A 15,647-nucleotide genomic window follows, 5' to 3' on the forward strand; every position below is an offset into this window, starting at 1 on the left:
TGTGCATACATCGAGTGCCACCATGTTAATCTGTTCTAGGCATAAGTTGGGGTCTGTGTTGCTTAGTATATCTTCCCAGCTTATATCGGTTAGGACTTGGTTTACTTGGTCCCACTTTATGTTTTTGTTATTGAAGTTGAATTTGGTGAATGCTCCCTCGTGACTAGTCTCATTATGTCGGTCTGGGGCTCCACGCATACATGTCTGAACCTCAATTATGTTGTGATCTGAGTATATTGTCTTTGATATGGTGACATTTATCAGATCATCATTGTTAGTGAAGATGAGGTCTAGTGTATTCTCCAGTCTAGTAGGCTCTATTATTTGCTGGTTTATATTGAATTTTGTGCAGAGATTTAAAAGCTCGTGTGAGTGTGAGTTTTCATCAGAGCTGCCTCCTGGTGTTATTACTGCAACAATATTATTTGCTATATTCCTCCATTTTAGGTGCCTTAAGTTGAAATCCCCCAGGAGCAAGATGTTGGGTGCAGAAGCTGGAAGATTTTCCAGACAGTGGTCAATTTTTAACAGCTGTTCCTGGAATTACTGGGATGTTGCATCCGGAGGCTTGTAGACTACCACAATGACTAGGTTTTGGTTCTCGACCTTTACTGCTAAAACTTCCACTACATCATTTGAGGCATTAAGCAGTTCTGTGCAAACAAGTGACTCTGCAATGTACAGGCCAACCCCCCCCCCCTTTTGCCTGTTCACTCTGTCACATCTGTATAGGTTGTAACCTGGGATCCATATTTCGTTGTCCAAGTGATCCTTTATGTGGGTCTCAGTGAAAGCCCAGAACATTGCCTTTGCCTCTGCAAGCAGTCCACGGATGAAAGGTATTTTGTTGTTTGTTGCTGGCTTTAGACCCTGTATATTTGCAAAGAAGAATGTCATCGGACTGGTGGTATTGTTGGTACTGGGGGGGGATTTTTTTTCCGGCATTAGTATCTGTATCTTTTGGTTTGGAGTGGAGGCCATCGACTGTGGTTCCACTCCAGGAATGACTGGATTTGGTGTATGATTTCTGCCATTTCCTGCCAGTTTTTTTTCCTTCCTGGCACTAAAAAACCACTCCCTCTTGAGTGGCTGTGGCTACCCAGGTTTTCCCATGGTCTGGATGTTTTGTATCTTTTTGTCCCCTTTAGATGGTGTGCCTGGCAATTTAAATTATAGCACAGTCTTTCCTGTACTGAAGAGGGGCACATTTCAGGGTGAAAAAGCTTACAGGAAGGGAGTTTGCATTTTCCTGTTGTCATATGGGCATGGCATTTCCTAGGGTGGTCATAGTTGCACGTCCCGTCTGTTTTTCCAGATTTCCCATGTCTGCAGATACCAAGTGCATAGTATGTGCACAGGCTAGGTTTCCGTTTGCCTTGGGTTTCTGTGACTGTATTCCCTGTTGGTGCATGTTTCCCTGTCTTATTACTATCCTCCCTAGCACCAACAATGGAGCTCCCACCAGTTGTTTTTGGTAATATATCCTCACTATTGCTAGTGGAGTCCTCTTGTTTGCTATTTCCTGTGGTATTTCTAGTTTGCAATATTGGTTTTATCTTATCTTTGACTACACCTGTTTCTCCACTACAGCTCCTGTCCCCTATGAGGTCATTTATATGTATTCCTTCCTGCGTATAATTCCTGACTACCTGGACAAAATCTCCAGCTTCACCATTACTGTCTCCCAGGACAGCACCTGCAGCTTCACCATTACTGTCTCCCAGGACAGCACCTCCAGCTTCACCATTACTGTCTCCCAGGACAGCACTATCAGCCCCACATTTACTGACTACCAGGACATCACCTCCAGCCTTACAGTTTCTGACTACATGGCCTGTATCAAGGGCAGTATCATTCAGCCCAGACTTTTTATGTTCCCATCTGTTGTAGAAAGCTTCCAGGTTTTCTATGAAAGCAGCTTTGATGTTATCCTCTTTTAATACCCTTGTGATTTTAGTCCACAGATTTATCTCATTTGGGCATACCCAAAAACACTTCCCTGTTTTAATACTGCTTGTAGCTAGTTCTTGGATATCTACACAAGGGGCGTGACACCAATTTCCACAAAAATGACAATTTATCCATGTGGAAGCCCGTTTGTTTGATTGACTGCAGACTACAGAGAGCTTCATAATGATTTGAATGGTTGATTTACTGTAATTCTACTAGCAACCTCTTGAATACTCTATTAATAACCTCCTTAAATGAAGCTCTAGCTATTTGTATTTCTATTTCTAAATGTACTTGTATATTGGACAGCTTACCGTGTACGTTCCTGATTTATATTTATTGTTTGTGTTTGATAAGGGCGCCTACAACCCCATCCGTTTACAGTCTGCTTTATTGTCCAACGAATCCGTTTGAAACCAGTCAAGGGTTCAGACCAGTCGAGGGTTCAGATCAGTCAAGAGTTCGGACCAGTCGAGGGTTCGGAACCAGTCTGATCTGATCAGTGGGTCACTTATTTAAAACATACTGGTCGGTGATTTGGGCTAACACATGAAGGATCTACTTGAAATTATCTACCCGAGTAATATGTGATTTGATTGATACAAAAGTATAACTTGCGTGTTGAAGAACCGGAGATTGCTGGCAGCTCCTACAGTGACGAACGGTCGAGCCTCAACCCTTGTTTATCGATCGCTGTATCTAGCTTTTCTAGGTTTTTTTCGTCTCCACCACAATAAATGCTATATTATCACTATAGTTGACTGGTGGAAATTTTGGAGGAAGGATGCTTTTTCTGTAGTAATATATGCTTCTCGTGTATATTGCGACCGCTGGTAACTACAGGTTATATGAAATTCACAGTATATGTCTGGTATTTCAAGAAAAATATAACTAATGAAAGTCACTCCACTCCACTAAGTACCATTATAATACTGGTTAGTTGCTACTACAACACTGTATTCTGCTATTCACTGGTATCACTAGATTATATGCGAGTACACTAGCAAGCCAGGAAGATTATTAAAACAGCTGACCTCTGTGGTAAGTTTCTGGCGACTTCTGGCACCTGCCTCTATAGGCTTATCACTTCATTTACAAATTCACCTGTTTTCAAATGACACTTTAGCCTTCATCATCTATATAGTAGGGAGCCACTGTAGTATGCACTATACACTATGTATACACAATGTTATCAGGGAGACTTTCTTTCCTCTGACAAAGAAAATTTCTATTATTATTATTTTGCACACGGAACACAGGCCTATGATTCCCCTCTGGCAGTAAACTCGGCTAGGTAGTGCACACTAATTCTCCTTTTTTGACTCAGTATATAATGTTTTCCGCCCAAGATTGGTTCCAGGCGCTAGAGGGATGTATCGTATAGGATTGATGGCACAAATTAAAGTTCTAGCACGTAAGAGCGGCCATGTAACACGAGAAAACCCGGAGCACAAATGAGGCACGCTGACACGCAAAGACATAGTGATGGTGACACTATAACACTAGATACAGGGATGGTGACACTATAACACTAGACATACAGTGATGGTGACACTATAAACACTAGACATACAGTGGTGGTGACACTATAACACTAGACATACAGTGATGGTGACACTATAACACTAGACATAATGATGGTGACACTATAAACACTAGACATACAGTGGTGGTGACACTATAACACTAGACATACAGTGATGGTGACACCATAACACTAGACATAATGATGGTGACACTATAACACTAGACATACAGTGATGGTGGCACTATAACACTAGACATACAGTGATGGTGGCACTATAACACTAGACATAGTGATGGTGTCACTATAACACTAGACATACAGTGGTGACACTATACATACAGTGATGGTGACACTAACACTAGGCATACAGTGATGGTGACACTATACATACAGTGATGGTGACACTATAACACTAGACATACAGTGATGGTGACACTATAACACTAGACATACAGTGATGGTGACACCATAACACTAGACATAGTGATGGTGACACTATAACACTAGACATATAGTGATGGTGGCACTATAACACTAGACATACAGTGATGGTGACACTATAACACTAGACCTACAGTGATGGTGACACTAACACTAGACCTACAGTGATGTTAACACTATAACACTAGACATACAGTGATGGTGACACTATAACACTACACATACAGTGATGGTGACACTATAACACCAGACCTACAGTGATGGTGACACTATAACACTAGACATACAGTGGTGTCACTATAACACTAGACATAGTGATGGTGACACTATAACACTAGGCATACAGTGTTGGTGACACTATAACACTAGACATACAGTGGTGACACTATAACACTAGGCATACAGTGATGGTGACACTATACATACAGTGATGGTGACACTATAACACTAGACCTACAGTGATGGTGACACTATAACACTAGACATACAGTGATGGTGGCACTATACATACAGTGATGGTGACACTATAACACTAGGCATACAGTGATGGTGACACTATAACACTAGACATACAGTGAGGGTGACACTATAACACTAGACATACAGTGGTGACACTATACATACAGTGATGGTGACACTATAACACTAGACATACAGTGAGGGTGACACTATAACACTAGGCATACAGTGGTGACACTATACATACAGTGATGGTGACACAATAACACTAGACATACAGCGATGGTGACACTATACATACAGTGATGGTGACACTATAACACTAGGCATACAGTGATGGTGACACTAACACTAGACATACAGTGATGGTGACACTATACATACAGTGATGGTGACACTATAACACTAGGCATACAGTGATGGTGACACTATAACACTAGGCATACAGTGATGGTGACACTATAACACTAGACATACCTGTGCTGGAGAACATAGTGTGTGGAAAGCATCGTGAGTCAGGGTCGTGGGTACGGCCGCAGCGTAAGGTTTATTAGGCAGCATCCTTGATGTGTACGACGGTCCCACTGTAACATAACCACTGGTGAAACACATGTAGTGTAGTACCACTGTAACAACACTGGTGAAACACATGTAGTACCCCTGTAACAACACTGGTGAAAAACATGTAGTACCACTGTAATAACACTGGTTAAATGCATGTAGTGTAGTACCACTATAACAACATTGGTGAAACACTTGTAGTATCACTGAAGCATTGGAGAGACATAGCACCACTGTAACAAACACTGGTGAAACAAACATATCACCACTGTAACACTGGTGAGACATACATAGCACCACTGGAACATTGGTGAGACATAACTGGAACATTGGTGAGACATACATAGCACAAACATTGGTGAGACATACATAACACCAAATTAACACTGGCAAGACATACATAGCACCACTGTAACATTGGTGAGACATATATAGCACGGATGTAACATTGCTGAGACATACATATCACCAATGTAACACTGGTGAGACATAGCACCACTGTAACATTGGTGAGACATACATAGCACTACTGTAACACTGATCAGACATAGCACCACTGTAACATTGGTGAGACATACATAACACCACTGTAACACTGGTGAGACATACATAACACCACAGTAACACTCGTGAGACATACATAGCACCACTGTAACATTGGTGAGACATACATAGCACCACTGTAACATTGGTGAGACATACATAGCACCACTGTAACATTGGTGAGACATACATAGCACCACTGTAACATTAGCGAGATATACATAACACTACTGTAACACTGGTGAGACATACATAGCACCACTGTAACATTGGTGAGACATACATAGCACCACTGTAACACTGGTGAGACATACATAGCACCACTGTAACATTGGTGAGACATACATAGCACCACTGTAACATTGGTGAGACATACATAGCACCACTGTAACATTAGCGAGATATACATAACACTACTGTAACACTGGTGAGACATACATAGCACCACTGTAACATTGGTGAGACATACATAGCACCACTGTAACACTGGTGAGACATACATAGCACCACTGTAACATTGGTGAGACATACATAGCACCACTGTAACATTGGTGAGACATACATAGCACCACTGTAACATTGGTGAGACATACATAACACCACTGTAACATTGGTGAGACATACATAGCACCACTGTAACACTGGTGAGACATACATAGCACCACTGTAACATTGGTGAGACATACACAGCACCACTGTAACACTGGTGAGACATACATAGCACCACTGTAACACTGGTGAGACATACATAGCACCACTGTAACATTGGTGAGACATACATAGCACCACTGTAACATTGGTGAGACATACATAGCACCACTGTAACATTGGTGAGACATACATAGCACCACTGTAACATTGGTGAGACATACATAGCACCACTGTAACACTGGTGAGACATACATAGCACCACTGTAACACTGGTGAGACATACATAGCACCACTGTAACATTGGTGAGACATACATAGCACCACTGTAACATTGGTGAGACATACATAGCACCACTGTAACACTGGTGAGACATACATAGCACCACTGTAACATTGGTGAGACATACATAGCACCACTGTAACATTGGTGAGACATACATAGCACCACTGTAACATTGGTGAGACATACATAGCACCACTGTAACACTGGTGAGACATACATAACACCACTGTAACATTGGTGAGACATACATAGCACCACTGTAACACTGGTGAGACATACATAGCACCACTGTAACACTGGTGAGACATACATAGCACCACTGTAACATTGGTGAGACATACATAGCACCACTGTAACATTGGTGAGACATACATAGCACCACTGTAACACTGGTGAGACATACATAGCACCACTGTAACACTGGTGAGACATACATAGCACCACTGTAACATTGGTGAGACATACATAGCACCACTGTAACATTGGTGAGACATACATAGCACCACTGTAACACTGGTGAGACATACATAGCACCACTGTAACATTGGTGAGACATACATAGCACCACTGTAACATTGGTGAGACATACATAGCACCACTGTAACATTGGTGAGACATACATAGCACCACTGTAACATTGGTGAGACATACATAGCACCACTGTAACACTGGTGAGACATACATAGCACCACTGTAACACTGGTGAGACATACATAGCACCACTGTAACATTGGTGAGACATACATAGCACCACTGTAACATTGGTGAGACATACATAGCACCACTGTAACATTGGTGAGACATACATAGCACCACTGTAACATTGGTGAGACATACATAGCACCACTGTAACATTGGTGAGACATACATAGCACCACTGTAACACTGGTGAGACATACATAGCACCACTGTAACACTGGTGAGACATACATAGCACCACTGTAACATTGGTGAGACATACATAGCACCACTGTAACATTGGTGAGACATACAAAGCACCACTGTAACATTGGTGAGACATACATAGCACCACTGTAACATTGGTGAGACATACATAACACCACTGTAACACTGGTGAGACATACATAGCACCACTGTAACATTGGTGAGACATACATAGCACCACTGTAACACTGGTGAGACACATAACACCACTGTAACACTGGTGAGACATACATAGCACCACTGTAACATTGGTGAGACATAGCACCACTGTAACATTGGTGAGACATACATAGCACCACTGTAACATTGGTGAGACATACATAACACCACTGTAACATTGGTGAGACATACATAACACCACTGTAACATTGGTGAGACATACATAACACCACTGTAACACTGGTGAGACATACATAGCACCACTGTAACATTGGTGAGACATACATAACACCACTGTAACATTGGTGAGACATACATAACACCACTGTAACATTGGTGAGACATACATAGCACCACTGTAACACTGGTGAGACATACATAGCACCACTGTAACACTGGTGAGACATACATAGCACCACTGTAACATTGGTGAGACATACATAACACCACTGTAACATTGGTGAGACATACATAACACCACTGTAATAAACAAACAATTAAATTTGAAATTGTCAAAATATGCTAAAGCATAATATAAGCACAGCCTCTGGCTTGGCACAAGACACCAATGTACAAGATATCTAATTAAAAATTCCCCAGGATGAATAAATTTGGGACAGATAGGCAGGAAATGTTATGAATCCACTGTCAGTGCAATTTGAAACTAACAAAAACATTAACCTTCTCATAAAAAGCTCAAATGCGTCAACTTTGAATGTTGTTTGTCATTTTAGAGTTAAATATGTGTTAAGTTATTTTTATTCCCTTAAAGTTACTGGTTGAGAAAATGCAGTGGTACCTTGAGTTTCGGCAATAATTCGTTCCAGAAGGCTCTTCGAGTGCCGTTACCGAACGAATTTATTCCCATAAGGAACAATGTAAATTAGATTAGTCCATTTCAGATCCCCAAAAATACACTTTCATAACGGTGAAAGTTTTTCTTTTTCGGGCCACCCTGCCTTGGTGGGAATCGGCCAGTGTGATAATAAAAAAAAAAAAATAACTGTTCAAGTTGGGAGGTGTTTGAAACTCGAGGTACAAGTGTATTTAGTTTTGAACATAAATTCATGTACATGTACTACAACCGAACACTCATTAACAAACTCCCTATTTTTTTCACAGATCTTTCTTTCTTTCAACACACCGACCATATCCCACTGAGGCGGGGTGGCCCAAAAGGAAAAACGAAAGTTTCTCTTTTTACATTTAGTAATATATACAGAAGGGGTTACTAGCCCCATGCTCCTGGCATTTTAGCTGCCTCTTACAACACACATGGCTTACGGAGGAAGAATTCTGTTCCACTTCCCCACGGAGATAAAAGGAAATAAACAAGAACAAGAACTAGAAAGAAAATAGCAGAAAACCCAGACGGGTGTGTATATATATGCTTGTACATGTATGTGTAGTGTGACCTAAGTGTAAGTAGAGGTAGCAAGACGTACCTGAAATCTTGCATATTTATAAGACAGACAAAAGACACCAGCAATCCTACCATCATGTAAAACAATTGCAGGTTTCCATTTTACACTCACTTGGCAGGATGGTAGTACCTCCCTGGGCAGTTGCTGTCTACCAACCTACTACCTAGTTTTTTTTTTTCACAGATATCTATCAAATAAAATATTTTTAAACTATCTCATATAACCTATGTTAAAAAAACTGGCTGAACAAACACTGGGAGTAAGGGACAAAACAGACAAAAGTCTGTAATTCCAGATTTTGTCCATAGCAAGTGCATCCGGGTGTCTTCCAAAGTATTCAGCCAAGTCTGATGACTCCAATGTTTGTCCACAGCAAGTGCATCCGGGTGTCTTCCAAAGTATTCAGCCAAGTCTGATGACTCCAATGTTTGTCCAGTACAATGGAAATTTAAACACATAAGCAGTATAATGTGATCCTTTATTGACAAAGTTTTGCCCACGCAGTGGGCTCTATCAAGTCACAAACAGATCTACCTGGGTAAAAGGTTAGTGAGTATTTATAGGATGAACTCAGGTGGAGAATGTTGCATGTGACAATCTTCCGAGAAGAATGATAGAGGTTAGGACCTTGGGTAGCTTTACAAGGAGATTGGATAAATGTATGAGTAGAATTTCTGCAGTGTTCCTCCATTCTTATGTTCTTAAGTGGGATAGTGATGAAGAAGTTTCTTGACAAGGGGTCCAGCTATGTTACAGAAGCCGTTGTTTTGGTTGAAGTTGTTGGATATACAGATAAGTGATAAGGAAGGCTTCTATAACATAGCTGAACCCTTCACCAAGAAACTTCTTCATCACTATCCCACATAAGAACATAAGAATGGAGAAACACTGCAGCAGGTCTACTCATACACTTGTCCAATCTCTTTTTAAAGCTACCCAAGGTCCTAGAGTGTATCACCCTACTCGGAAGATTGTCACATGCAGCATTCTCCACCTGACTCCATCCTATAAATATTAACGTACCTTTCACCTAGGTAGATCTGTTTGTGACTTGATAAAGCCCACTGTGTGGGCAAAACCTTGTCAATAAAGGATCACATTATACTGCTTATATGTTTATTCAAATTCAAATTCAAATTCAAAGTTTATTCTCTATAAAGATTACAATGTTGAATTTACAGAATTTGGTTGTTGTGTGGTTTACATGTAGTTAAATAATGATTACAGAGTGTACCACTAGAACGCCTAGCATGGCCAGGCATTTCGGGCAGACTTAGTTTAATTCTTTATTTCTTTATTTCCATTGTGTCAGTATTTTATACCATTTATTTCCATTGTCCAGTACAAGCCAGTGGCCACATCCAGTACTCAGCATTTGTCCGATACAGGCCAGAACAGTCACATCCAGGGCCTCTTTTGTCTGTTTTCATTATTCCCTGAGTCGTAAGTCACCAACACAAGTGTGTAATTAACAATGGATGTTAAGACAGGTGGTGGTGCCAAGAGGAAACATGTGGTTCTGTGTTAAGCAGAAACTTGAACTAATAAAGGTTGAGTCTGGCATCTCAACAACACAGGTATGTGAAGAATACGGTATTAAGAAACAAAGTACAGTATCTGATATTTGTAAAAGCAAGGACAAACTTACAAACTATGCGCTTAAGTATAGTGTAGATGCTGCCTGCAAAGGTTTAACAGTTGGTCTTAGAATGTATATGAAAAGAGCTAATGCTAAAAAGCTTGAAGAAGCAGAGCATAAACAATGTACAATAAAGGTTGGCTCTCACTAATCCGGCACCACTGGGACCTGTAGTGTGCCGGATTAGTGAGTTTGCTGGATTACTGAGTGGTTAGGTTAGAATATACAGTGGACCCCCGCATACCGTTGGCATCACATAACGTTTAATCCGCATACCGATACATTTTATCGCTAAAATTTTGCCTCGCATACCGCTTAAAAACCCGCTCACCGCTGTTCGTCCGAGACGCGTCCAATGTGCGCCTTAGCCAGCCTCACATGTTCCGCCGGTGGCATTGTTTACCAGCCAGCCTCCGCGGTAGCATCCAAGCATACAATCGTAACATTTCGTATTATTACAGTGTTTTTGGTGATTTTATCTGGAAAATAAGTGACCATGGGCCCCAAGAAAGCTTCTAGTGCCAACCCTACAGCAATAAGGGTGAGAATTACTATAGAGATGAAGAAAAAGATCATTGATAAGTATGAAAGTGGAGTGTGTGTCTCCGAGCTGGCCAGGTTGTATAATAAACCCCAATCAACCATCGCTACTATTGGTGGTACAGCTGCTGCTGCTGCACTGTCAGCTGCTGCTGCTGCTGTAGCATCATCTGCTGCTGCTGTAGCATCGTCTGCTGCTGCTGTAGCATCGTCTGCTGCTGCTGTAGCACTGTCAGCTGCTGCTGCTGTAGCATCGTCTGCTGCTGCTGCTGCAGCATCGTCTGCTGCTGCTGTAGCATCGTCTGCTGCTGCTGTAGCATCGTCTGCTGCTGCTGTAGCATCGTCTGCTGCTGCTGTAGCACTGTTGTTGGTGTGACTTATTGAGAATATACCAAGAAACATTTAACCCCAGAGGATTTGCCACCCAGGATAACCCAAAAAAGTCAGTGTCATCGAAGACTGTCTAACTTATTTCCATTGGGGCCCTTAATCTTGTCTCCCAGGATGCAACCCACACCAGTCGACTAACACCCAGGTGAACAGGGAAAAATGCCTGGAACTAGTTTACCTGGAGAGAGTTTCGGGGGTCAACGCCCCCACGGCCCGGTCTGTGACCAGGCCTCCTGGTGGATCAGCGCCTGATCAACCAGGCTGTTGCTGCTGGCTGCACGCAAACCAACGTACGAGCCACAGCCCGGCTGATCAGGAACTGACTTTAGGTGCTTGTCCAGTGCCAGCTTGAAGACTGCCAGGGGTCTGTTGGTAATCCCCCTTATGTGTGCTGGGAGGCAGTTGAACAGTCTCGGGCCCCTGACACTTATTGTATGGTCTCTTAACGTGCTAGTGACACCCCTGCTTTTCATTGGGGGGATGGTGCATCGTCTGCCAAGTCTTTTGCTTTCGTAGTGAGTGATTTTCGTGTGCAAGTTCGGTACTAGTCCCTCTAGGATTTTCCAGGTGTATATAATCATGTATCTCTCCCTCCTGCGTTCCAGGGAATACAGGTTTAGTGCTCACATTGGTTAATTTAAAGCCAGCAAAGGTTGGTTTGAGAGATTTAAGAATCGTAGTGACATACACAGTGTGATAAGGCATGTTCTGGAAGAAAATACCAAACAGGACCTACAGTACTCAGGAGGAAAAGGCACTCCCAGGACACAGTGTCTCATCAGTCATTGCTGCATCTTCAATAAAGGTAAGTGTCATTTATTCTTCATTTAGTAGAGTAGTACATGCACAATATATACTGTGCATGTACTACTCTACTATTGTGCATGTATCCTTCTCTTTGTGTGTAGGAAAATGTATATTTCACGTGGTAAAAATTTTTTTTTCATACTTTTGGGTGTCTTGCACGGATTAATTTGATTTCCATTATTTCTTATGGGGAAAATTCATTCGCATACCGATTATTTCGCATACCAATGAGCCCTCTTGCACGGATTAAAATTGGTATGGGGGGGTCCACTGTACTTAATTAGCCTATCAATGGAGAGACTTTCTACTACATCTTCCTCATTTTCATCACTGCTTTCTCCTCCACTGGTTTGCTGCTGTGAATTTACATCAATCTGCACAATTTCTGAGTCAGTATAATGATGAAATTTGAAATTATGCTAGCCGAAATTAATGCCGGATTACTGATGGAACTGGGTAACCGACTGCTGGATTAGTGATGACCTACCTGTATTCACTTTTAATTTCCTTCTTTTGCACACCCTCCTAAATTTATCCACTAACCTTTGCAATTTCTCTTCAAAATCGCCCAAAAGCACAGCATCATCAAAAAGCAACTGCGATAACTCCCACTTTGTATTAGATTCATTATATTTTCATCCCTTTCCATGGAGAAGTGGAGAAGAATCCTTCTGTAAATCATGAATGCTGTAAGAAGTGAATAAAATGCCAGGAGCAAGGTGCTAATAACCCGTTCTGTATAAATTACTGAATGTAAAAAGAAGGAAAACTTGTTTCATCTTTCTCAGGTCAGTCTTCCTCGGTGAGAGACAATTGACAGGTTGAAAGAAAAAATAAGTAATCTCAAGCCTCTCCCCAATACCCTAGCAATCACATCTTTAACAACTCCATCTATAAATAATTTAAACAACCATAGTGACTTCACACATCCATGTCTAAGATCAACTTTTACTGGAAAATAATCTCTCTCCTACATACTTTAACCTAAGCCTCACTATCCTCATAAAAATTTTAACTGCTCTCAGTAACCTACCACCTATTCAATACACTTGCAACAACTGCTACATTGCTTCCCTATCCACCCTGTCATATGCCTTTTCTAAATCCATAAATGCAACAAAAACCTTCTTACCCTTATCTAAATATTGTTCACATATATACTTCATTGTAAAACACTTGGTCTTCACATCCTCTAACCTTCCTAAAGCCTCCTAGTTCATCTGCAATCCTGCTCTCTGTCTTACCCATAATTTTTTCAATAATAACCCTATCAAACCCTTTACCAGGTACACTCAACAGCCTTATTTCCCTATAATTCTTGCACTCTCTTTTCTTCCCCTTTTCCTTTATAACAAACAAAGGAACTATGCATGCTCTCTGTCCATCCCTAGGTACCTTCCCCTCTTTCACACATTTATTGAATAAAAGTACCAACCACTCCAAAACTACATCACCACCTGCTTTTAGCATTTCTATTTTGATTTCATAAATCCCACCAGCTTTTACATCCTTTCATTTTACTAAATGCTGTAAAGAGTTTTTATGAGGATAGTGAGGCTCAGGTTAGGATGTGTAGAAAAGAGGGAGAATACTTCCCAGTAAAAGTAGGTCTTAGACAGGGATGTGTAATGTCACCATGGTTGTTTAATATATTTATAGATGGGGTTGTAAAAGAAGTAAATGCTAGGGTGTTCAGGAGAGGGGTGGGATTAAATTATGGGGAATCAAATACAAAATGGGAATTGACACAGTTACTTTTTTCTGATGATACTGTGCTCATGGGAGATTCTAAAGAAAAATTGCAAAGGTTAGTGGACGAATTTGGGAATGTGTGTAAAGGTAGAAAGTTGAAAGTGAACAAAGAAAAGAGTAAGTTGATGAGAGTATCAAATGATTTAGATAAAGAAAAACTGGATGTCAAATTGAGGAGGAGGAGTATGGAAGAAGTGAATTTTTTCAGATATTTGGGAGTTGACGTGTCAGTGGATGGGTTTATGAAGGATGAGGTTAACCATAGAACTGATGAAGGAAAAAAGGCGAGTGGTGCGTTGAGGTATATGTGGAGACAAAAAACGTTATCTATGGAGGCAAAGAAGGGAATGAATGAAAGTATAGTGGTACCAACACTCTTATATGGGTGTGAAGCTTGGGTTGTAAATGCTGCAATGAGGAGGTGGTTGGAGGCAGTGGAGATGTCCTGTCTAAGGGCAACGTGTAAATATTATGCAATGTGTAAATATTATGCAGAGAATTCAGAGTGTGGAAATTAGGAGGGGGTGTGTAGTTACTAAGAGTATTAGCCAGAGGGTTGAAGAGTGGTTGTTGAGGTAGTTTGGTCATTTAGAGAGACTGGAACAAAGTAGAATGACATGAAGAGCATATAAATCTGTAGGGGAAGGAAGGAGGGGTAGGGGGTTGTCCTCAAAAAGGTTGGAGGGAGGGAGTAAAGGAGGTTTTGCGGGCAAGGGGCAAGCGTGCATGAGCGTGTTAGATAGGAGTGAATGGAGATGAATGGTTTTTGGGACCTGATGAGTTGTTGGAGTGTGAGCAGTGTAATATTTAGTGAAGGAATTCAGGGAAATTGGTTATTTTTATATAGCTGGACTTGAGTACTGGAAATGGGAAGTACAATGCCTGCACTTTAAAGGGGGGCTTGGGATATTAGCGGTTTGGAGGGATACGTTATATATTTTTATATATGCAGTTTGGAGGGATACATTGTGTATTTTTATACGTATATACTTCTAAGCTGTTGTATTCTGGGCACCTCTGCAAAAACAGGGATTATATGTGAGTGAGGTGAAAGTGTTGAATGATGATGAAAGTATTTTCTTTTCAGGGATTTTCTTTCTTTTTGAGTCACCCTGCCTCGGTGGGAGATGGCCGACTTGTTGAAAAAAAAAAAAATCTAAACTGGTGTATCTGGGTGCCTCTGCAAAGATAGTGATTATGTATGAGTGAGTTGAAAGTGTTGAATGATGGTGAAAATATTTTCTTTTTGGGGATTTTCTTTCTTTTTGGGTCACCCTGCCTTGGTGGGAGATGGCCAACTTGTTGAAAAAAAAAAAAAAAAATATGCATACTGGTCAGAGAGCCCATCGTAAGTCCAAGGCATCGGTAAATGAGTACATCGCTAAGTGAGGAGAGGCTGTACAAAGAATACATAGTTTAGAGACTAGAAGGTAATGCAGATTTACTAAACGTATTATCCAGAGAGCTGAGGAGGGGCTGTTGAGGTGGTTTGGTCATTTACAGAAGATGGAGCTAAATAGGATGACTTGGAGGGTGTATAAATCTATAGTGGAGGGAAGGCAGAGTAGGGGTCAT

General features: G+C 41.2%; 1 protein-coding gene across 4 annotated transcripts in view; it reads right to left on the minus strand.

The window, feature by feature from the left end:
- MED14 (mediator complex subunit 14) overlaps window positions 1–15,647 on the minus strand; it is a 532,798-nt gene that overhangs the window by 91,562 nt on the left and 425,589 nt on the right. For all 4 annotated transcript variants that reach the window (XM_070095607.1, XM_070095604.1, XM_070095606.1 and 1 more), the window contains one exon: window positions 4,856–4,962. In XM_070095607.1, coding sequence (XP_069951708.1) covers window positions 4,856–4,962 — 107 coding nt within the window. The remainder of the gene's footprint in view (window positions 1–4,855; window positions 4,963–15,647) is intronic.

Source organism: Cherax quadricarinatus, chromosome 50, assembly GCF_038502225.1.
Source record: "Cherax quadricarinatus isolate ZL_2023a chromosome 50, ASM3850222v1, whole genome shotgun sequence".
NCBI lineage: Eukaryota > Metazoa > Arthropoda > Malacostraca > Decapoda > Parastacidae > Cherax > Cherax quadricarinatus.